Source organism: Thalassophryne amazonica, chromosome 15 (genome assembly GCF_902500255.1).
Source record: "Thalassophryne amazonica chromosome 15, fThaAma1.1, whole genome shotgun sequence".
Taxonomy (NCBI): domain Eukaryota; kingdom Metazoa; phylum Chordata; class Actinopteri; order Batrachoidiformes; family Batrachoididae; genus Thalassophryne; species Thalassophryne amazonica.
In genome coordinates, this window is record NC_047117.1 from 45,960,172 (window position 1) to 45,984,891 (window position 24,720).

At 43.5% G+C, this 24,720-nt stretch overlaps 1 protein-coding gene and 1 long non-coding RNA gene across 2 annotated transcripts in view; one reads left to right on the forward strand and one right to left on the reverse strand.

Moving 5' to 3' along the window:
* Positions 1-59: 59 nt before the first annotated feature.
* The window catches only part of mcrip2 (MAPK regulated corepressor interacting protein 2), a 29,078-nt gene continuing 4,417 nt past the window's right edge, over positions 60-24,720 (reverse strand). Inside the window, exons 3-5 of the mRNA XM_034187435.1 lie at positions 17,062-17,195; positions 2,759-2,860; positions 60-460 (exon numbers count right to left, since the gene is read on the reverse strand). Coding sequence (XP_034043326.1) covers positions 390-460; positions 2,759-2,860; positions 17,062-17,195 — 307 coding nt within the window. The 3' untranslated portion in view covers positions 60-389. The remainder of the gene's footprint in view (positions 461-2,758; positions 2,861-17,061; positions 17,196-24,720) is intronic.
* On the forward strand, positions 6,645-23,352 carry LOC117525557. Its single transcript, XR_004565089.1, has 3 exons — positions 6,645-6,972; positions 13,581-13,587; positions 23,324-23,352. It is a non-coding gene; the product is annotated as an uncharacterized LOC117525557 (long non-coding RNA).

A 24,720-nucleotide genomic window follows, 5' to 3' on the forward strand; every position in this document is an offset into this window, starting at 1 on the left:
GTAACAAAAGTGAAAAATCTATTTTATAAATTCTAGGAAATTATTCAGTCACACAAGCATCTCTTGAAAAAACATTTTACTGGTTTTGCACTTAATGTGCAAAAGATCAGCTAAGAAACACAGCTGAGCACACTGGAAAAAAGACAGATTCAATCTCACAACTTCAATCCCACAAATCACTCAAGTAGAAAGACAGACTTCATAACTGCACATCAGGTTGTGCTGTTCTTACAGCTGCAGCAGTTTTGTGCACACATGATGTCAGATCAAACTACACATGATGACCCTTCAAGCCGCAGTTCCTGAAGACGGACGTGGGTCCACCTTCATGATTCTTCCCCTAACAGGGCATCATCTGCTCTCATGTTTGAGCTCAAAGCCTCACCAAGTCAAGACAGGCTATTAATGTTGGCAAGGAAGCGCTGAGCCCACCACTCCTCCAGGTCTATCGGCACAAAGTCTGCACAAAATCAGTCGGACAAGGAATGAAAACCTAATTCATGTTCTCTGCTCTATTGACAATTTTATATATTTATAGAAATTATGGATTTAGTTAATCTGTGTTTATTACATGTTTAGTCATGGACCAAATTGTTAAACAATTGTTAGGTTTTTGTTTTACACAATCATGTAAAAAAAAAAAAAAAAACCAGTAGCCTTAGAATATTCTTGACACCATTATTTCAACTTGTTACACTCAAACTTTTTCTTAAATATTACAACCAAACATGAGTGAACCTGGAACCCCGATTTGTCATTTGGTTTATACGGAGCTGCCTCCCATCAAGAAGCCAAGAGTTAAAGATTAAAGCAAAGTGACACAACAGTTGGCCTCTGCATTACAGATAAAGCTCAGCAAAACAGACATTTCCCATAGCCAGCGCAAGACTCCATTCAGCTTTCATGTGGTAATAATTAGAGATGAGGGGGGTGAAAAAAGTTACCAGTTCAACGTTCAGTAGGTTACAAGTAGATGCCATAAAGTTGTGTATTGTGATGGTTTTAACTTGAGTGGATTTACAGTGTCCTGTTATTTGGAGAATTTCAGATAAACAGAAGGAACACTGATACAACCCCAATTCCAATGAAGTTGGGATGTTGTGTAAAATGTAAAAAAACAATACAATGATTTGCAAATCCGCTTCAACCTATATTCAAATGAATACACCACAAAGGCAAGATATTTAATGTTCAAACTGATAAACTTTGTTGTTTTTGTGCAAATATTTGCTCATTTTGAAATGGATGCCTGCAACACATTTCAAAAAAGTTGGGACAGGGCAACAAAAGAATGGGAAAATTGATGAATGCTCAAAGAACACCTAACTGGAAACAGGTGAGTGTCATGATTGGGTATAAAAGGAGCATCCCCCAATGGATCAGCCGTTCACAAGCAAAGATGGGGTGAGGATCACCACTTTGTGTACAACTGCGTGAAAAAATAGTCCAACAGTTTAAGAACAATGTTTCTCAACGTTCAATTGCAAGGAATTTAGGGATTCCAGCATCTACAGTCCATAATATAATCAGAAGATTCAGAGAATCTGGAGAACTTTCTACACATAAGCAGCAAGGCCGAAAACCAACATTGAATGCCCGTGACCTTCGATCGCTCAGGTGGCACTGCATTAAAAACCAACATCATTGTCTTTGATCTTACCGCGTGGGCTCAGGAACACTTCAGAAAACCATTGTCAGTTAACACAGTTCGTCGCTACATCTACAAGTGCAAGTTAAAACTACCATGCAAAGCGAAAGCCATACATCAACAATATAAAAAACACCACTGCCTTCTCTGGGCCCAAGCTCATTTGAAATGGACAGACACAAAGTGGAAAAGTGTGCTGTGGTCTGATGAGTCCACATTTCAAATTGTTTTTGGAAATCATGGACGTCGTGTCCTCCGGACAAAAGACGAAAAAGACCATCTAGACTGTTACCAACGCAAAGTTCAAAAGCCAGCATCTGTGATGGTATGGGGGTGTGTTAGTGCCCACGGCATGGGCAACTTACACATCTGTGATGGCCCCATCAATGCTGAAATGTACATCCAGGTTTTGGAGCAACACATGCTGCCATCCAAGCAACGTCTTTTTCAGGGACATCCCTGCTTATTTCAGCAAGACAATGACAAGCTACATTTTGCACGTGTTACAACAGCGTGGCTTTGTAGTAAAAGAGTGTGGGTACTAGACTGGCCTGCCTGCAGTCCAGACCTGTCACCCATTGAAAACGTGTGGCACATAATGAAGCGCAAAATACAACAATGGAGACCCCGGACTGTTGAACAACTGAAGTCGTACATCAAGGAAGAATGGGAAAGAATTCCACCTACAAAGCTTCAACAATTAGTGTCCTCAGTTCCCAAATGCTTATTGAGTGTTGTTAGAAGGAAAGGTTATGTAACACAGTGGTAAACATACCACTGTCCCAGCTTTTTTGAAACGTGTTGCAGGCATCCATTTCAAAATGATCAAATATTTTCAGAAAAACAATAAAGTTTATTAGTTTGAACATTAAATATCTTGTCTTTGTGGTGTATTCAATTGAATATAGGTTGAACAGGATTTGCAAATCATTGTATTCTGTTTTTCTTTACATTTTACACAACGTCCCAACTTCACTGGAATTGGGGTTGTACAAACTGATGGGATGATGTACAAACAAACATGGCTGAATGACAGGAAATTCCACAATAATCAAAATAGTTTGTGTGCAACAGCTAGCTGAAGGACAAAGAAAGAGACAATATACATACTCTTCATGATAGCACTGGAATTCTTTTCAGTATACTGAATGGGCCCCTGACATTCAGCTGACTCCCCGCTGCCCCGAAGCTGCTGCTCCACCTCCTGCCACGCTGCACACAAAAAAAACACTGTCAACATGACTGAAAATGCATACAAAGATTAAAGGTAAAAACTTGCAAGATCCAAAAACCAAATAAAAAGTTCTCCATTTCAGTTGTGTTCAAAATAAAAGTGTGTTTAAAAAAGCGAGTACAGCTCAAAATCCTTATAGCATTTATTTCCACACACACACAAATGAACTGGGAACACTGCACATTCCATTAAAATCAAAACGAAGAAAAATTAATCATTTATTACTTTATATAAAGTGAAGAAAAAGGAATATTAGGTTGTTCACAAACATTTACTGTATAAACTGAAAAATGCTTGAAGATGTATTTTCCTGTGAATCACTGAACTGATATTTAGTTGTATAACCACTGTTTCTGAGAACTACTTCACATCTGTGTTGTGTGGAATCTACCAACGTCTGGCACCTGTTCACAGATATTCCAGCCCAGGACCATTGGACTACATTCCACAGTTTCTCTGCATTTCTTAGTTTTGCCTCAGAAGCAGCATTCTGATGATGTCACCCTACAAGTTTTCTATTGGATTAAGATCCCGGGATTGGGCTCGTTAATCTTGTTGGTCTGGAACTGAGATGCTGCTATTGGGGTTATTGTCTTGTACAAACTCCCATTTCAAGGGTATTTCGCCTTCAGCATAAGGGAACTTGACCTTTTCAAGTATTTTGAAATCAGGGAAGTGGATAAAAACGCACGCCTGTGTCCGTTCTTTCCTGTGAATGAAACAGAAGCAGCATGGGATTTTTTTTTTTTTTTTTTATCTGGATTCGATCTGTGATTTGGGGTAAACACGTTTTCCAGTGCGCCTGTTTAACTTTTATTCTTCACAAAGTTGTGATCTCTCTCTTCTACCTCGGACTTATTTCCCTCTCCTTATTTTATTTATTTATTTATTTTTTGCACAAACCAGAGACTTCTGTGTTTTTCCCCACATTAAGGGAAACTGCTTAAACTTTAGATGTGTAAAAAAAAAAAAAAAAAGATCTGATTGCATTTTTCCCCCTTTCAAACATTTTGGAGGTGATGTCATTGCGCTGTTTTGACTGGTATTATGTTGGGACTCGGGAGGGCACACTGAGAACTGCAGTAGCCAGGCGATAACCAGTGGCTGAGGACTGCGGGAAGTCTGGAAAATCAGGTGCAAAGTGCGGCTGTCATTTCCTCGCAGGGATGCTGAGTTCGCCAGCCAGTCACAGCTGTTCCCATCATCATCCCCCCCTTCCCTCCCTTCCATCCTCGCCTTTCTTACCACACGCTGTGTGCTTGTGTTGCGCTGGTGCTTCATCCTCTCAGACAGTACAGCCGGGTCCGAGAGCAAAGGTAACTTCCACACCCGTCTCCAGCTCCCAGTTTCTTCCATCAGCCAGTGCAGCAAGCTCACCTCCAAAAGCACCTGATCCTGCCCCGCGGGGACTAAATCTTACTACTGCTCCTGTCTGCACAAGGACAGACCCGCAACCCTGATCTTTTCCTCATATTAGTGATTGATCTCTGCTCCCCTCCACAGCATGTCTTTTTCCTGGTTCTCTCCCTCAGCCCCAACCAGTCCCAGCAGAAGACTGCCCCTCCCTGAGCCTGGTTCTGCTGGAGGTTTCTTCCTGTTAAAAGGGAGTTTTTCCTTCCCACTGTCGCCAAGTGCTTGCTCACAGGGGGTCGTTTTGACCGTTGGGGTTTTTCCATAATTATTGTATGGCCTTGCCTTACAATATAAAGCGCCTTGGGGCAACTGTTTGTTGTGATTTGGCGTTATATAAATAAAATTGATTTGATTTGATAAGAATTCATCTTGGAGACTTTACGCACTGGATTACGCATCTGTCCACACAGCCAGGTATCCCGCTGCAGGTCAACAAGGTACCCTGGAGTTGCTCGTCTCTTAAGCATGGGTGTGCTTTCACCTGTTCCTCTTTCTGTATTGGACGCGCAGCACTTAAAAGTACCGACTTCTCCCCTTTGCCCCCTCCGCCGCCAACACTGCACCTGTTGGACTCCCCACCACAGTCTGGACAGATGTGCAAGGTTGAGATTAATAATTGCAAATTTCTTCAGTAAGTAATATACATAATGTATATTACTTACTGAAGAAATTTGCACATTATCACTTACATGTATGTTTCCAAGGCTAAATGCTTGAGCACTTTGTTGTGTTTACAAAGTTCGGTGCAATGTTCAGTCTACTGTGGTTGCACAAATCAGTTTTTTAAATAATGGTGGTGGTATTTATTTATTTTAAATTTATATTTATTTCTTGTCATGTTTGGTGCAATTAATGCAAAATTATTTCTTTGTAGCTGTTTTCAAAAGATTAAGAAATTATTAAAATAACAATAGTAATTTAATATTGAGTATTGAGAAGTTATTTTGGAAATACGAGGTCTGTGAGAAAAGTATTTGACCTTTTTATTTTTTTCAAAAACCATATGGATTTGAATCACGTGTGATTGCATCAGCCAAGCTTGAACCTTCGTGCGCATGCTTGAGTTTTTTCACGCCTGTCGGTTGCGTCATTTGCCTGTGAGATGGCTTTGTGCGAGCAGTGGTCCACCCCTCTCGTCGGATTTTTATTGCGAATGTCTGAATGATTTGGAGCTTTGCTGCATCAATTTTTTCCACAAACTGTGAGAGACCTCCAGGTGGACACCGTTCGGAAAATTCAAATGGCTTTGAGGAACGATTTTATGGTGGTTACACAGATTAAGGAGTGCTCCAGCCGGTTTAAAGACCGCCCACAGCTGCTGAGAGCGCGCCGCGCTCCGAGCGCCGATCGACAGGCTCAAACCCCGCTGAAACAACCAGATCATTTCCAACGTGAAGGCTTTGTTGACCCGGGGCATCATCTGACTTAGACAAAAATGGCAGGAGACGTGGACATCAGTACTTTTTCGGCACATTCCACTGTTACAGGAGTTTTTTTCATGGAAAGAAAAGTGGACGGATGCGCCACCGTGCCACTTATGGCACTGCACAAAACCACCTCCGTGTTGGTCTCACAGGACGGCTTTGAGATGGCTTTCAGACGGCTGTCGGTGGGTTTTCAGTCGTGTGACTAACCGAGAAATTGTGGATGAGCCTGGACATGCCAGAACATGTCCTGTTAGGCTTCATCAAGGCGTTGCTTTGTGCCATGCGGCGCCACCGCAACGCATGGAATTCCTCCGCACGTCTGTCTCAATGTGCTGAAAAAGTGCTAATGTCCACGTCTTCCGCAGTTCCTGTGCTAGTCAGAGGATGTCCCGGATAAAACACAGCGTCCAGTTTGGAAATGAACAGCACATTCCACTGTTACAGCAGTTTCTGTCATGGAAAGAGCAGCGGAGGAATTTCGAATGGTTACCACCTGGAGGTTTCTCACAGTTTCTGGAAAAAATTGATGCAGCAAAGCTCCAAATCGTTCAGACATTTATTTGCAATAAAAATCCGACGAGAGGGGTGGACCACTGCTCACACAAAGCCTGCTCACAGGCGAATGATGCAACCGACAGGCGTGAAAAAAACTCACACATGCGCACGAAGGTTCAAGCTTGTCTGACGCAATCACACGTGATTCAAATCCATATGGTTTTTGAAAAAAATAAAAAGGTCGGATACTTTTCTAACAGACCTCGTAAAGCGAACCGCACTGACAAATTCTGAATTACTGTTCATTTCGGGGGGGCATCACCACCACCACCACAAAGCATTTGTGCTTCAGGCACCCAAATGGCTAGCACCGGCCCTGCCCAAAAAGAACAATTTGCTTTCATCACTCCACAAAATGTTGCTCCATTTCTCTTTAGTCCAGTCAATGTGTTCTTTGGCAAATTGTAACTTCTTCAACAAGTCATTTCTTCAACAATGAGACACTGCAGGAGTTTCTTGTCCATAGCTTGGCTTCACATAGGTATCTTCTAATTGTTACAGTACTCACAGGTAACTTTAGACATTCTTTGATCCCCCTGGAACTGATCATTGTCTGAGTCTTTGCCATTCTGGCTATTCTTTGATCCATTCGAATGGTGGTTTCCGTTTTCTTCCACATCTTTCTGGTTTTGGTTTGCCATTTTAAAGCTTTTGAGATGATTTTAGCTGAGTAGACTGCCATTTTCTGCACTTCTGTGTTTTTCCCGCTCTGATACAGCAGCGGTGTTTTGCTGTATCTGTTAGCTGTTTAATCTGCGCAGTTAGATTGATCTAGTTATCTAGATTACGATTTGTTTCCCAGTGTAATCTTCACGTGCCTTAACTAAAGCACTCCTTCTGCTGAATCACCTCTAAATTATTTACACATTATTCACTTTGCGTGTTTTTAGGAATCCGCTAGCTTAGCGCAGCTACTAGCTCTTAGCCGGTTTAGCATGGCGGCTTCTCCTGTCTCTCCTGCACTTTTCTGCTCTGGGTGTGAAATGTTTAGTTATTCCTCGGCCTCCTTTAGCAGTAACGGTACTTGTAATAAGTGTAGCTTATTCGTAGCTTTGGAGGCCAGGCCTGGCGAATTGGAGACTCAGCTCCGCACCGTGGAAAATCCTACAGCTAGCCAGGCCCCTGTAGTCGGTGCGGACCAAGGTAGCTTAGCCGCTGTTAGTTACCCCCTGGCAGATCCCGAGCAGCCGGGAAAGCAGGCCGACTGGGTGACTGTGAGGAGGAAGCGTAGTCCTAAACAGAAGCCCCGTGTACACCGCCAACCCGTTCACATTTCTAACCGTTTTTCCCCACTCGACGACACACCCGCCGAGGATCAAACTCTGGTTATTGGCAACTCTGTTTTGAGAAATGTGAAGTTAGCGACACCAGCAACCATAGTCAATTGTCTTCTGGGGGCCAGAGCAGGCGACATTGAAGGAAATTTGAAACTGCTGGCTAAGGCTAAGCGTAAATTTGGTAAGATTGTAATTCACGTCGGCAGTAATGACACCCGGTTACGCCAATCGGAGGTCACTAAAATTAACATTGAATCGGTGTGTAACTTTGCAAAAACAATGTCGGACTCTGTAGTTTTCTCTGGGCCCCTCCCCAATCGGACCGGGAGTGACATGTTTAGCCGCATGTTCTCCTTGAATTGCTGGCTGTCTGAGTGGTGTCCAAAAAATGAGGTGGGCTTCATAGATAATTGGCAAAGCTTCTGGGGAAAACCTGGTCTTGTTAGGAGAGACGGCATCCATCCCACTTTGGATGGAGCAGCTCTCATTTCTAGAAATCTGGCCAATTTTCTTAAATCCTCCAAACCGTGACTATCCAGGGTTGGGACCAGGAAGCAGAGTTGTAGTCTTACACACCTCTCTGCAGCTTCTCTCCCCCTGCCATCCCCTCATTACCCCATCCCCGTAGAGACGGTGCCTGCTCCCAGACCACCAATAACCAGCAAAAATCTATTTAAGCATAAAAATTCAAAAAGAAAAAATAATATAGCACCTTCAACTGCACCACAGACTAAAACAGTTAAATGTGGTCTCTTCTAAGTCCCTGTTGGTAAATGATATAATAATTGATCAACATATTGATTTATTCTGCCTTACAGAAACCTGGTTACAGCAGGATGAATATGTTAGTTTAAATGAGTCAACACCCCCGAGTCACACTAACTGTCAGAATGCTCGTAGCACGGGCCGGGGCGGAGGATTAGCAGCAATCTTCCATTCCAGCTTATTAATTAATCAAAAACCCAGACAGAGCTTTAATTCATTTGAAAGCTTGACTCTTAGTCTTGTCCATCCAAATTGGAAGTCCCAAAAACCAGTTTTATTTGTTATTATCTATCGTCCACCTGGTCGTTACTGTGATTTTCTCTGTGAATTTTCAGACCTTTTGTCTGACTTAGTGCTTAGCTCAGATAATTATAGTGGGCGATTTTAACATCCACACAGATGCTGAGAATGACAGCCTCAACACTGCATTTAATCTATTATTAGACTCTATTGGCTTTGCTCAAAATGTAAATGAGTCCACCCACCACTTTATTCATATCTTAGATCTTGTTCTGACTTACGGTATGGAAATAGAAGACTTAACAGTATTCCCTGAAAACTCCCTTCTGTCTGATCATTTCTTAATAACATTTACATTTACTCTGATGGACTACCCAGCAGTGGGGAATAAGTTTCATTACACTAGACGTCTATCAGAAAGCGCTGTAACTAGGTTTAAGGATATGATTCCTTCTTTATGTTCTCTAATGCCATATAACAACACAGTGCAGAGTAGCTACCTAAACTCTGTAAGTGAGATAGAGTATCTATCTCGTTAATAGTTTTACATCCTCATTGAAGACAACCTTGGATGCTGTAGCTCCTCTGAAAAAGAGAGCTTTAAATCAGAAGTGCCTGACTCCGTGGTATAACTCACAAACTCGTAGCTTAAAGCAGATAACCCGTAAGTTGGAGAGGAAATGGCGTCTCACTAATTTAGAAGATCTTCACTTAGCCTGGAAAAAGAGTCTGTTGCTCTATAAAAAGCCCTCCGTAAAGCTAGGACATCTTTCTACTCATCACTAATTGAAGAAAATAAGAACAACCCCAGGTTTCTTTTCAGCACTGTAGCCAGGCTGACAAAGAGTCAGAGCTCTATTGAGCTGAGTATTCCATTAACTTTAACTAGTAATGACTTCATGACTTTCTTTGCTAACAAAATTTTAACTATTAGAGAAAAAATTACTCATAACCATCCCAAAGACGTATCGTTATCTTTGGCTGCTTTCAGTGATGCCGGTATTTGGTTAGACTCTTTCTCTCCAATTGTTCTGTCTGAGTTATTTTCATTAGTTACTTCATCCAAACCATCAACATGTTTATTAGACCCCATTCCTACCAGGCTGCTCAAGGAAGCCCTACCATTAATTAATGCTTCGATCTTAAATATGATCAATCTATCTTTATTAGTTGGCTATGTACCACAGGCTTTTAAGGTGGCAGTAATTAAACCATTACTTAAAAAGCCATCACTTGACCCAGCTATCTTAGCTAATTATAGGCCAATCTCCAACCTTCCTTTTCTCTCAAAAATTCTTGAAAGGGTAGTTGTAAAACAGCTAACTGATCATCTGCAGAGGAATGGTCTATTTGAAGAGTTTCAGTCAGGTTTTAGAATTCATCATAGTACAGAAACAGCATTAGTGAAGGTTACAAATGATCTTCTCATGGCCTCGGACAGTGGACTCATCTCTGTGCTTGTTCTGTTAGACCTCAGTGCTGCTTTTGATACTGTTGATCATAAAATTTTATTACAGAGATTAGAGCATGCCATAGGTATTAAAGGCACTGCGCTGCGGTGATTTGAATCATATTTGTCTAATAGATTACAATTTGTTCATGTAAATGGGGAATCTTCTTCACAGACTAAAGCTAATTATGGAGTTCCACAAGGTTCTGTGCTAGGACCAATTTTATTCACTTTATACATGCTTCCCTTAGGCAGTATTATTAGACGGTATTGCTTAAATTTTCATTGTTACGCAGATGATACCCAGCTTTATCTATCCATGAAGCCAGAGGAGACACACCAATTAGCTAAACTGCAGGATTGTCTTACAGACATAAAGACATGGATGACCTCTAATTTCCTGCTTTTAAACTCAGATAAAACTGAAGTTATTGTACTTGGCCCCACAAATCTTAGAAACATGGTGTCTAATCAGATCCTTACTCTGGATGGCATTACCCTGACCTCTAGTAATACTGTAAGAAATCTTGGAGTCATTTTTGATCAGGATATGTCATTCAAAGCGCATATTAAACAAATATGTAGGACTGCTTTTTTGCATTTACGCAATATCTTTAAAATTAGAAAGGTCTTGTCTCAGAGTGATGCTGAAAAACTAATTCATGCATTTATTTCCTCTAGGCTGGACTATTGTAATTCATTATTATCAGGTTGTCCTAAAAGTTCCCTAAAAAGCCTTCAGTTAATTCAAAATGCTGCAGCTAGAGTACTAACGGGGACTAGAAGGAGAGAGCATATCTCACCCATATTGGCCTCTCTTCATTGGCTTCCTGTTAATTCTAGAATAGAATTTAAAATTCTTCTTCTTACTTATAAGGTTTTGAATAATCAGGTCCCATCTTATCTTAGGGACCTCGTAGTACCATATCACCCCAATAGAGCGCTTCGCTCTCAGACTGCAGGCTTACTTGTAGTTCCTAGGGTTTGTAAGAGTAGAATGGGAGGCAGAGCCTTCAGCTTTCAGGCTCCTCTCCTGTGGAACCAGCTCCCAATTCAGATCAGGGAGACAGACACCCTCTCTACTTTTAACCTTAGGCTTAAAACTTTCCTTTTTGCTAAAGCTTATAGTTAGGGTTGGATCAGGTGACCCTGAACCATCCCTTAGTTATGCTGCTATAGACTTAGACTGCTGGGGGGGTTCCCATGATGCACTGTTTCTTTTTATTCACCTCTTTTTGCTCTGTATGCACCACTCTGCATTTAATCATTAGTTATTGATCTCTGCTCCCCTCCACAGCATGTCTTTTTCCTGGTTCTCTCCCTCAGCCCCAACCAGTCCCAGCAGAAGACTGCCCCTCCCTGAGCCTGGTTCTGCTGGAGGTTTCTTCCTGTTAAAAGGGGGTTTTTCCTTCCCACTGTTGCCAAGTGCTTGCTCATAGGGGGTCGTTTTGACCGTTGGGGTTTTTCTGTGATTATTGTATGGCTTTTGCCTTGCAATACGAAGCGCCTTGGGGCAACTGTTTGTTGTGATTTGGCGCTATATAAATTAAATTGATTTGATTTGATCAACTTTTTATTCAAAGTACGGTGTTCTTCTGAACAATGTCTGGAATGACCCATTTTACTCAAATTTCAGAGAGAGACGCACTGCAACCAGCATCTACATGTGCTGCCTTCATTGTTATGTGTCGGACGCAGCTCGGAGAACCGACCAGCGTTTGAAGGACCCAGTATGAAATAAGCAGAGCACGGTACAAAGGCTAACTGAATTTAATACATAACAGTGACCATAATAATAATAAAAAGTGCGGTCTGGCGTGGTGCGCTCCCAGCAGCGCTAATGGTCCGGAGCCAGAAGCTGTTTCGGACCCAAGGACCCCGCCGACACCCCCCAGGTGGCCGCAACAACCGAGTCTGTGAAAGAAGGAACCATTATGTGAGTCCACACTCTACACACAGAACACTTAAAGGTGTACAAACAGCAAACACTTCCTGGCTTGATTACTGATCAGCTTCCAACCTGCAGGCATGGAACATCTCGTTCACAAATCACCACTGCAGTGGAAGCTGATACATGACTAACATACAGCTCAATACAATAAGGTGTGAGGGACACCACATTTACTGACTGTATAACTGTTAGTCACAAAATCCAACGTACCTCAGGAAGTGTGCTGACGAGCGTGAGACCTCACCCCCTCCTCTTTCACAGACCGTGCATCAAACCTGGACATTCTCAGCGTCCGCTGCTGATGAGATGGCTCCCGAGACGACGATCTCACCTGTCTGGTCACAAGGTCGAGTCTCTGGCAAATGCACACTGTGCACTTCAGTCTTAAATGCCAACATACTCCAATCCCTCCAGATGCACCTCAGCTGTGAGTCCTGACGAGTCGCAGGTGATCAGGGTGAAGTCCTAACAGCCTCAGCAACACAGCCACTCAGTCCCAAATGCACGCCACCTGGGAGGAAACCAAATGACAAACAAACCGGCAGCCAGGCCCCCCCAGCCATACAACAGTACCCCACCCTCACGGGAAGCCTCCCGGCGACCACACACACCTGGCCCAGGAGAAACACCCCCCTCCAGGGACCATGGCTGGAAACCACGTCCGCGCTCGTCCTCCAACAGACTGCCCGAACTGGCTGCATATTTGCCCTTGGTTCTAACAGTCTTAGCACAGGTGTGGCCAGGAGTTCCTACACCTGTGCGGTCAGCCTTTAACCAAACGTGTGATTAGTCAAAAACAAGACAACCAAAACATCCCCCCCCCCCTCCCCAGGGGACCGTCCCATCAAACCCCAGGGAAGGGGAGAAAAGAAAAACAACCCACATGTAAACACACAAACAAAAATGCCAAAAGACCCCCCCCCTCCTCCCCCCCAAACGACACGCAGGGACCAACACCCCCCAGAGGGCCACCCGCCAGCTCCAGGAGTAATAACCACGGCCGAGGTCCCTCTGGGATCCACCGTCACCCACGGGGACTACCAGCGCCCCCCAGAGGACCACTCGTCAACCCCAGGAGACGCCTCCCCACACGACCAATGGACCCAGCCCCGGCCGCCCACGGCTAGATGGACCCAACGCCTTTTCCCCCCCAGAGGACACCACAGTCAAACCCTGAGGGTGGAAACTGGGGGAGGAAAAAAAAAAACAAAAACCCCAAACCCCCCCCCCCCTCCCCTCCCGGGTGCAGAGGCCACCTGGGAAACGCCCAGCTCAACCTAACTGCACCCCTCCAGCAATGCCGACACTACGGCACCCCCGGCTGGAGTCAGAGGAGAAGAGAGGGCATAACAAAAAACAGAGAAAGACAACCCAAATACCACCCCATCACCCCCCAGGGGACCGTTCCATCTAACCCCGGGGAGGGGGGAAACAAAAAGAAACAAAAAAAAAAAAAAACAGACCAACACACAGTTATTTGGGTCCCCGTCTTTCCTTTTCTTTTTTTGTGTAGCAAAGGCTGCAGGATCACACCCCCAGACAAACAGTGGACAACAAAAAACAAAAACCCACTCAAAAAACACCCACACAAAATGAACCAACACAAAACAAATCAGTGAGTTATACCGTCAAGCTCAACCACATGGAACACACCTGTTCCTACTCAAGAGCTTGACGGTACCGTGATTCAGGCACCACAAGGGGGAACCAGAGTGCTAAAAAAATGAAAAACCCCCTTTGGTGACAAAAAAACAAACGAGCTGCATCCTCGTGCGCAGCTGTGTGCAACAACCAAAATGTGCTCAACTAAATAACGCCGGAGCTGAAACAACAGACGCAGTAGTTACCTTTTATCCGGGGAAACGGGGCTACGACTGTAGCACAGGAAGCCCAGCGACCCGTGCTAACAGAGCTCCGCCGTGCGCGTGAACCCATTACAAACGCACTCTTGCAGCTCCCGTTTAAGCCTCTTATCCGGTCGGAGTGTGACGCGAAGCTGTCGCCAGTCACACTCCACCACGACCCACGGATAAGGCACAAACACAGGACACGGCTGCAAGAGAGCACAAATTAGTATCTAGTAATGGGTTCTCAAACACGCACCTTCCGGGCGGAGAGCCCCGCAACTGATCCGGATAACCACTGAACGTCTGCTGCCGCCTTCCCGGCGCGTTACCGTCTCTGCTACCGCTGGGTCCGTGATGTTTGGCCAGAGACTACTGTTATGTGTCGGACGCAGCTCGGAGAACCGACCAGCGTTTGAAGGACCCAGTATGAAATAAGCAGAGCACGGTACAAAGGCTAACTGAATTTAATACATAACAGTGACCATAATAATAATAAAAAGTGCGGTCTGGCGTGGTGCGCTCCCAGCAGCGCTAATGGTCCGGAGCCAGAAGCTGTTTCGGACCCAAGGACCCCGCCGACACCCCCCAGGTGGCCGCAACAACCGAGTCTGTGAAAGAAGGAACCATTATGTGAGTCCACACTCTACACACAGAACACTTAAAGGTGTACAAACAGCAAACACTTCCTGGCTTGATTACTGATCAGCTTCCAACCTGCAGGCATGGAACATCTCGTTCACAAATCACCACTGCAGTGGAAGCTGATACATGACTAACATACAGCTCAATACAATAAGGTGTGAGGGACACCACATTTACTGACTGTATAACTGTTAGTCACAAAATCCAACGTACCTCAGGAAGTGTGCTGACGAGCGTGAGACCTCACCCCCTCCTCTTTCACAGACCGTGCATCAAACCTGGACATTCTCAGCGTCCGCTGCTGATGAGATGGCTCCCGAGACGACGATCTCACCTGTCTGGTCACAAGGTCGAGTCTCTGGCAAATGCACACTGTGCACTTCAGTCTTAAATGCCAACATACTCCAATCCCTCCAGATGCACCTCAGCTGTGAGTCCTGACGAGTCGCAGGTGATCAGGGTGAAGTCCTAACAGCCTCAGCAACACAGCCACTCAGTCCCAAATGCACGCCACCTGGGAGGAAACCAAATGACAAACAAACCGGCAGCCAGGCCCCCCCAGCCATACAACATTCATCCTTAAATAAGGGCACCTGCCAAGGTGCAATAAGAGTCACAAAGAAAAATATATACACTATTTTTTAAACAGCCTAATATTCCTTTTTCTTCACATTCTGTCAAGTAATAACAAATGTGATACATTTTCCTCATCTTTTGATTTGCAATAGAATGTCCAGTGTTGGCCTTTTGAATGCTCACCATACTCATACTTTTTGGAACTGTGAAAAACTGAAGCCCTTTTGGAAATATATACATGCTGTTTTGCTTTATGTGCGTTGATATATTCCTTCTAATACTTTGGTCATATCACACTAGTAGTGCAAGTGGAAGACCGCTGCTTGGTTAAGATACTACTTACAGCTGCGAGGAAAGCCTTTACTTGAAGCTGATAAAAGCCTGAATCTCCAACTCAGAACCAGTGGTTTGACATCATAAAGGAAATGGGGACGACGGAAAGAATGATTTATGCACTGGTTTGAGAGAAGGTTAGTTTGAAAAAAAGATGTCAGAAATGGACTCTGTATCCAGAAAAACTACAAGGATGCTGATAACTTTTGTGCACTTCACTTTTTAACTTATACTATTAAGAAGCTCCCCCTCACAAGTGCTACATTTCTCTTACTTCCTTTTTTCCTTTTCTCCTTTGTTTTTCTTTTGGTTGATATTGTTCAGTAACTGCATTTATATACGTTTTCTTATTGAGGCAGACAATCCTATGCAGCTGTTAAATTGAAAATTCAGTAAGAATTAAAGTAAAAAAAAGTGTGCAATTTTTCCAATGCATTTGTATGTATGGAAATAAAATAAAAGCTATTTTCAGGATTTTGAGCTTTATTTTTTTTTTTAAAACACACTGCTTTATTTTAAACACAACTATATAACAGTCACTGTATTATATTCAAGTTTTTTGTTCTGATAATGGTAACTCCAGGCTGAGTCCAGTGCAGTATGTTTACCAGGTCTCAGTGAAGGATTCTGAGTTTTGCCCTCAGATAAGACTCAAGGCTGTGGGTCCCTCGAAAGTCACTCAGTTCTGCCACAACACAAACATTTAGAGCAGCGTACGCAACGGCTCCACAATGTAAGTCACACTGTAATTACTACCATCAATAAACTGGAGTGTGAGTTAAACAGTGAAATCAACTGACAAAATGACCCCAGGAAGCTTCATAAACGTGACAGTTCTTACACTCCAGGTGGAATGTACACCTCCCTGTAAGTTTCGCTTGCTAAGAGTTGCTGAGTTACTTTGTTGATACACTTGCACTTTTTGGTCCGGCATTCAACTCCTTGCTTTTTGCAGTCACGAAAGGAGGCCAGAGGTTGGACTTTTTTTGGTAGAGCTCCAATCACAACACAGATGCCAGTTCAAGCCGATTCAACTTCACAAGTCATTCATTTCCATGGGGACAGGATGTTTCAGCATGCACAGGAGCATGGAAATTCTTAAAGTGATCTCTGGCGGTGCATTGTCGTCATTTCCACAGTTACACCTGTAAAACTACAAATCACATGACCTTTGACAGTCTTGAAATGTTTGTAGGCATTATGGAATAAACATGGAGGAAGGTTTGTGTGTTAGTTGAGAATAACGTAGCCCAACATTGGACACAATCGATCAAATGTCAAACACACACAGAATGAACTGTTATGAATCAGTGTGAAAGAAAGCGGAGGTGTTACACAGAGCAGTTTGTAGTATTCTGTATTTTGTGATGTGTTGTGTTTTTGGTTTAACGAGCTCCCCCCCACACACACAAACATTCTGATGAGAAACCATGGCTGAAAAGGAGAACATGTTTCTATAGTTTAGATTTTATGAATCCTGAAACCACAACTAACATCTAACCCTGGTTTTAGTTTAAAAGTAAATGGGGAAAAAAAAATTAGTTCCTCTGCCTAGCATACTTTTTTTTTTCTTTTTTTTTTTTGAAGGGGTGGGGTGTCAATCAGAAAGAACTGATCTAACTACAGGTCTGAAATTTGATCCTCTGGCCTGTCCTGGCTTCCGGGTTGACCTCAGAAGTGTGACTTTGTTCTGTGACCTTCACCTTCATACACAAATCTGACGTTTTCTTCATGTGCAGGAGTGAATCCCTCAGCTCGGCAGTCAGATGGGTGCGTGGCTGCAGCACGGTAATGCTTCCCATTAAGACGACTGAACACAATCTTTGGAGGTGGACAACTGTGGAGTCCAGACACAGTACAGTCAGAGGTCACCATGACAACAGTTAATACTCGAGCATCAGAACTTGATGATTAAATATTAACACTTTCGCACATGAATTATTTTGTTTTGAGCCTAATTTGTTTATAGCAACCAAATTCATTAATTTTCTGCTGCTTATCTGGGCCTGGATTGCTGTGGCAGCAGCTCATCCCACACTTCCCTATCCTCAGCAAAGTCCTCCAACTCTTTCTGTGGGGATCTTGAGGCCTTCCCAAGCCAGCTGGGAGATATAAACCCATCATCGTATTCTGGGTCTTCCCCGTAAGTCCTCTCAGTTGGAAGTGCCTGGAAGACCTCCCAAGGCGAAGCAGGGATTAAAGTTCTACGTCACTATGATGGATTTATGTCAGTTGGGCCTGACGCCGTCTTGATGCAAAAATCAAGACTGGATGCAAGATATAACATTCAACTGGAGACATTCATTACAAAATGCCCCGTGTGCAGTATTATTTTCCATGCAAAGTGCAGTAATATGTACTTGTATGGGGTGGGTATTTGGTTGAAGCCTTATGTGTTTGATGTAAAGTGGGATATACAATGAAAAAATTGGAGACTGGCATATTTATTTAGACGATGTGACAAACAGTGACCATATAAAGTCGGTCACAGTCGCCAGCCTTCAAAATAAATGCAACCACTGGTGACCTTGAAATGGAGGTCAAGGTCACTGGCCTTCGAACCCATGCGAAGTACTCCTCCAAGGCATGTACCCACCAAGTATGAAGTTTCTACGAACAAAAGGTGCTGAGCTACGTTGTGGCAAAGGATTTGACAGTTGTGACCATTGGTGACCTTGAAAAGTAGGTCAAAGTCACCGGCCTTCGCACACATGCGAAGTACTCCTCCAAAGCATGTACCCACCAAATATGAAGTTTCTACAAGCAATAGGTGCCGAGCTACGTTGTGGCGAAGGATTTGACATTTGTGACCACTGGTGACCTTCAAAAGTAAGTCAAGGTCACTGGCCTTCGAACCCATGCGAAGTACTCCTCCAAGGCATGTACCCACCAAGTATGAAGTTTCTACGAACAAAAGGTGCTGAGCTACGTTGTGGCAAAGGATTTGACAGTTGTGACCATTGGTGACCTTGAAAAGTAGGTCAAAGTCACCGGCCTTCGCACACATGCGAAGTACTCCTCCAAAGCATGTACCCACCAAATATGAAGTTTCTACAAGCAATAGGTGCCGAGCTACGTTGTGGCGAAGGATTTGACATTTGTGACCACTGGTGACCTTGAAAAGTAGGTCAAGGTCACTGGCCTTCGAACCCATGCAAAGTACTCCTCCAAGGCATGTACCCACCAAATATGAAGTTTTTGCGAGCAATAGGTGCCTAGCTACGTTGCGGCGGACGGACGGACAGACGAACAACTCGGATGCTATATTGCGGCGCATAAAAATAGATTTTTAGAATAATGTCGATTTTGTTTGTTCTCCTGGCTGGAGTTTTACAAACATATTTTTAAACATTCCTTTCAAAGTCTGCTCTGAATGTGTCTGTGAGTGTCCTCACTGTGGTTAAACTGTAAACAGCTGCAGACCCACGATGCATTAACAAAAAACACTAATGCTTTTTTCCAAAATCCTTCTAAAATCTCCCGAATATGCATGATGTAAAATGCACTAATAAAACCTTCTTACCTCCCAATCTGGTTGCGCTTTCCACATAAATACACAAATTCTTGATTGTTCCTGCTCAATGACTGCAAACCAGGGACGAATCCAGATGGAAAGGGGGGGGGGGGTCCTCCACAGCACCCCTTGATTAAAGGTCCAGTGTTGAAGACATTTTTTTCTACTACTAACTCCAACATCAAACAAACATATAGGTTGCAATTTCAAAGAAAAGGTGAAAATGTGCAAAACAAAATACAAATACAACCCACATTAATGGGGGGGGGGGGGGGGGGGGTCAGATGAGAAAATAGTCAAACCTCCCCCCATTTTACATCCTGGCTAAAGGCCTGAGATTTTAATTGGTATTGAATGAAGTAAAAGCTGTAGAAAAGTTATCCCCTTAAAATGTACAGTGAGGAAAATAAGTATTTGAACACCCTGCAATTTTGCAAGTTCACCCACTTAGAAATCATGGAGGGGTCTGAAATTTTCATCTTAGGTGCATGTCCACTGTGAGAGACATAATCTAAAAAAAAATAAAAAAATCTGGAAATCAAAATGTATGATTTTTTGAATAATTTATTTGTATGTTACTGCTGCAAATAAGTATTTTTGAACACCTGTGAAAATCAATGTTAATATTTGGTACAGTAGCCTTTGTTTGCAATTACAGAGGTCAAACGTTTCCTGTAGTTTTTCACCAGGTTTTCCCACACTGCAGCAGGGATTTTGGTCCACTCCTCCATACAGATCTTCTCTAGATCTTTCAGGTTTGGAGTTTCAGCTCCCTCCAAAGATTTTCTATTGAGTTCAGGTCTGGAGACTGGCCAGGCCACTCCAGGACCTTGAAATGCTTCTTACGGAGCCTCTCCTTAGTTGCCCTGGCTGTGTGTTTGGGGTCATTGTCATGCTGGAAGAACCAGCCATGACCCATCTTCAATGCTCTTAGTAAGGGAAGGAGGTTGTTTGCCAAAATCTCGCAATACATGACCCCATCCATCCTCCCTTCAATACGGTGCAGTCGTCCTGTACCCTTTACAGAAGAGCACCCCCAGAGTATGATGTTTCCACCCCCATGATCCACGGTTGGGATGGTTTTCTTGGGGTTGTTCTCATCCTCTAAACATGGTAAGTGGAGCTGATTCCAAAAAGCTCTATTCTGGTCTCATCTGACCACATGACCTTCTCCCATGCCTCCTCTGGATCATCCAGATGGTCACTGGTGAACTTCAAACGGGCCGGGACATGTGCTGGCTTGAGCAGGGGGACCTTGCTGCCCTGCAGGATTATAAACCATGACTGCATCATGTGTTACTAATGTAATCTTTGTGACTGTGGTCCCAGCTCTCTTCAGGTCATTGACCAGGTCCTCCTGTGTAGTTCTGAGCTTTCCCAGAATCATCCTTACCCCACAAAGTGAGATCTTGCATGGAATCCCAGACCGAGGGAGATTGATAGTCATCTTGTGTTTCTTCCACTTTCTAATAAATAATCATAACAGTTGTTGTCTTCTACCAAGCTGCTTGCCTGTTGTCCTGAAGTCCATCCCAGCCTTGTGCAGGTCTACAGTTTTGTCCCTAGTGTCCTTAGACAGCTCTTTGGTCTTGGCTATGGTAGACAGGTTGGAGTGTGATTGAGTGTGTGAACAGGTGGCTTCTTAAAGAAAAATTAACAGGTCTGTGTGAGCCAGAATTCTTGCTGGTTGGTAGGTGTTCAAATACTTATCTGCAGCAGTAACATACAAATAAATTATTTAAAAATCATACATTGTGATTTCCGGATTTTCTTTTTTAGATTATGTCTCTCACAGTGGACATACACCTAAGATGAAAATTTCAGACCCCTCCATGATTTCTAAGTGGGTGCAGGGTGTTCAAATACTTATTTTCCTCACTGTATTTATCCTGAAGTATTTAAATAATGTGTATGTTAAAGCCTTTGTGTAATATGATGCTGCATTAGAAAAGAGCAGCAATAGTTAGTGGGTGAAATATAATCTTGTTCAGCAGAACAATTTGCTGTTTTCTTATCTGTCTCCACCTTGTTTTACTTTAAACGCTAGGACACGATCACAAAAGGGTTTCTATAAAAAGGTAGATGAACAGCTTATTAATTTGGTGTGAAAAACAATTTGAGTCAGAAGATTATTTTTGTTGTTTTGTTTTAATGGAGACAGCCACTGGGCATCCTGACCAGATGCCTGAACCACCTCAGCTGGCTCCTTTCTATATGAAGAAGCAGGGCCTCTACTCAGAGTACATCCCAGAGATTTGGGCTTCTCACACTGTCCTTGAGTGTAAGCCCAGATACCCAATGGAGGACCCTCATCCCAGTCCCAAAGAAACTCTCCATAACAGGACTAAATGACTACATGCCCGTCACCTTGACATCTGTAGTCATGAAGTCTTTTGAACAGCTGGTGTTGAGCCACCTGAAGGACGTCACAGGACGTCTACTGGACCCCCTGCAGTTGCCTACCGGGCAAACAGGTCAGTTGAGAATGCAGTCAACATGGGTCTGCATTACATCCTGCAGTACCTGGACTCTGCAGAGACGTACGTGAGGATCCTGTTCGTGGACTTCAGCACCATCATCCTCGACATTCTCTACAAAAAAAAAAAAAAAAAACACACTCCAAATTCTCTGTGCCAGCTCCCACCTGTCAATGGATCTCCAACTTCTTGATGGACAGGACACAGCAGGTGAGGCCGGGGAACATCACATCCAGCACACGAACAATCAGCAGTGGTGCCCCGCAAGGATGTGTGCTCTCCCCACTGCTCTTCTCCCTCCATACAAATGAATGCACCTCAGTGAACCCCTATGTTAAACACCTCCAAGTTTGCAGACAACACCACCATCATTGGTCTCATCCAGGATGGGGATGAGGCTGCATACAGACAGGAGGTGGAACAGTTGGTCCTCTGGTGTGGTCAGAACAACCTGGAGCTGAACCTGCTCAAGACTGTGGAGATGACAGTGGACTTCAGGAGAAACCTACCATCACCCCACCCCAAATTCTCAACAACACTGTGTCTACTGTGGAGACTTTCCAGTTCCTGGGATCCACCATCTCCCAAGATCTGAAGTGGACCTCTCACATAGACTCCATCAGCAAAAAGGCACAGCAGAGGATGTACTTCCTCAGGCAGCTCAGGAAGATCAACCTGCCCCAGGAACTGTTCATCATCTTTAACACATCCATCATCCAGTCTGTCCTGTGCATCTCCATCTCTTTGGTTTCCCTCTGCCTCCAAACATGACAGGCACAGACTTCAACGAACTGTCAGGTCTACAGAAAAAAAAAAAATCATTGGAGCCAGCCTGACTCCATCTAGGACTTATACTAGTGCAAGACCAGGAAGCGAGCTGGTAACATCTCTGCAGACTGCTCACACCCTGGACTCTTCCTCTCTGATCGACATTACAGAGCTCTGTACAGTAGTGTTCAGAATAATAGTAGTGCTATGTGAGCAAAAAGATTAATCCAGGTTTTGAGTATATTTCTTATTGTTACATCGGAAACAAGGTACCAGTAGATTCAGTAGATTCTCACAAATCCAACAAGACCAAACATTCATGATATGCACACTCTTAAGGCTATGAAAAAGTAGAAAAGGGCGTGTTCACAATAATAGTAGCATCTGCTGTTGACGCTACAAACTCAAAACTATTATGTTCAAACTGCGTTTTTAGCAATTCTGTGAATCACTAAACTAGTATTTAGTTGTATAACCACAGTTTTTCATGATTTCTTCACATCTGCGAGGAATTAATTTTGTTGGTTTGGAACAAAGATTTTGCTTGTTTACTAGTGTGCTTGGGGTCATTGTCTTGTTGAAACACCCATTTCAAGGGCATGTCCTCTTCAGCATAAGGCAACATGACCTCTTCAAGTATTTTGACATATCCAAACTGATCCATGATACCTGGTATGCGATATATAGGCCCAACACCATAGTAGGAGAAACATGCCCATATCATGATGCTTACACCACCATGCTTTACTGTCTTCACTGTAAACTGTGGCTTGAATTCAGAGTTTGTGGGTCATCTCACAAACTGTCTGCGGCCCTTGGACCCAAAAAGAACAATTTTACTCTCATCAGTCCACAAAATATTCCTACATTTCTCTTTAGGCCAGTTGATGTGTTCTTTGGCAAATGGTAACCTCTTCTGCACCTCTTATTTAACAGAGGGACTTTGTGGGAGATTCTTGCAAATAAATTAGCTTCACACAGGTGTCTTCTAACTGTCACAGCACTTACAGGTAACTCCAGACTGTCTTTGATCATCCTGGAGCTGATCAGTGGGTGAGGTGAGCCTTTGCCATTCAGGTTATTCTTCTATCCATTTTGATGGTTGTTTTCCATTTTCTTCCATGCGTCTCTGGTTTTTTGTCCATTTTAAAGCACTGGTGATCATTGTAGATGAACAACCTACAATTTTTTGCACCTGCGTCTAAGTTTTCCCCTCTCCAATCAACTTTTTAATCAAACTATGCTGTTCTTCTGAACAATGTCTTGAACGTCCCATTTTCCTCAGGCTTTCAAAGAGAAAAGCATGTTCAACAGGTGCTGGCTTCATCCTTAAATAGGGGACACCTGATTCGTTCCACAAAATTGACAAAGTCACTGACTGAATGCCACACTACTATTATTGTGAATACCCCCTTTTCTAATTTTTTTTTGTTTTGTTTTTACTAATAGCCCAATTTCATAGCCTTAAGAGTGTGCATATCATGAATGTTTGGTCTTGTTGGATTTGTGAGAATCTACTGGTACCTTGTTTCCCATGTAACAATAAGAAATATACTCAAAACCTGGATTAATCTTTTTAGTCACATAGCACTACTATTATTCTGAACATTACTGTATGTCAAAACAATGAGACATAGGAACAATTTCTTTCCACAAGCCATCACACTGATGAACAATTGAACCTGCCATAAAATGCACCGATTTACGAGGTCTGTTAGAGAAGTATCCGACCTTTTTATTTTTTCAAAAACCATATGGATTTGAATCACGTGTGATTGCATCAGCCAAGCTTGAACCTTTGTGCGCATGCGTGAGTTTTTTCACGCCTGTCAGTTGCGTCATTCGCCTGTGAGCAGGCTTTGTGTGAGCAGTGGTCCACCCCTCTTGTCGGATTTTTATTGCGAATAAAATGTCTGAATGATTTGGAGCTTTGCTGCATCAAATTTTTCCACAAACTGTGAGAGACCTCCAGGTGGACACCATTCGGAAAATTCAGATGGCTTTCAGGGACGATTTTATGGGGATTACACAGATTAAGGAGTGCTCCAGCCGGTTTAAAGACCGCCCACAGCGTCTGAGAGCGCGGCGCACTCCGAGCGCCGATCGACAGGCTGAAACAACCAGATCATTTCCAACGTGAAGCCTTTGTTGATCCGGGACGTCGTCTGACTTACACAACAATGGCAGAAGACGTGGACATCAGTACTTTTTTGGCACATTCCACTGTTACAGGAGTTTTTTTTTTTCCCTCCGCTCCTCTTTCCATGAAAAAAACAAACTCCTGTAACAGTGGAATGTGCCGAAAAAGTACTGATGTCCACGTGCTCTCAGACGCTGTGGGCGGTCTTAAAAACCGGCTGGAGCACTCCTTAATCTGTGTAATCCCCATAAAATCGTCCCTGAAAGCCATCTGAATTTTCCAAATGGTGTCCACCTGGAGGTCTCTCACAGATTCTGGAAAAATTTGATGCAGCAAAGCTCCAAATCGTTTAGACATTTTATTCGCAATAAAAATCCGACGAGAGGGGTGGACCACTGCTGACACAAAGCCTGCTCACAGGCGAATAACGCAACCGACAGGCGTGAAAAAAACTCACGCATGC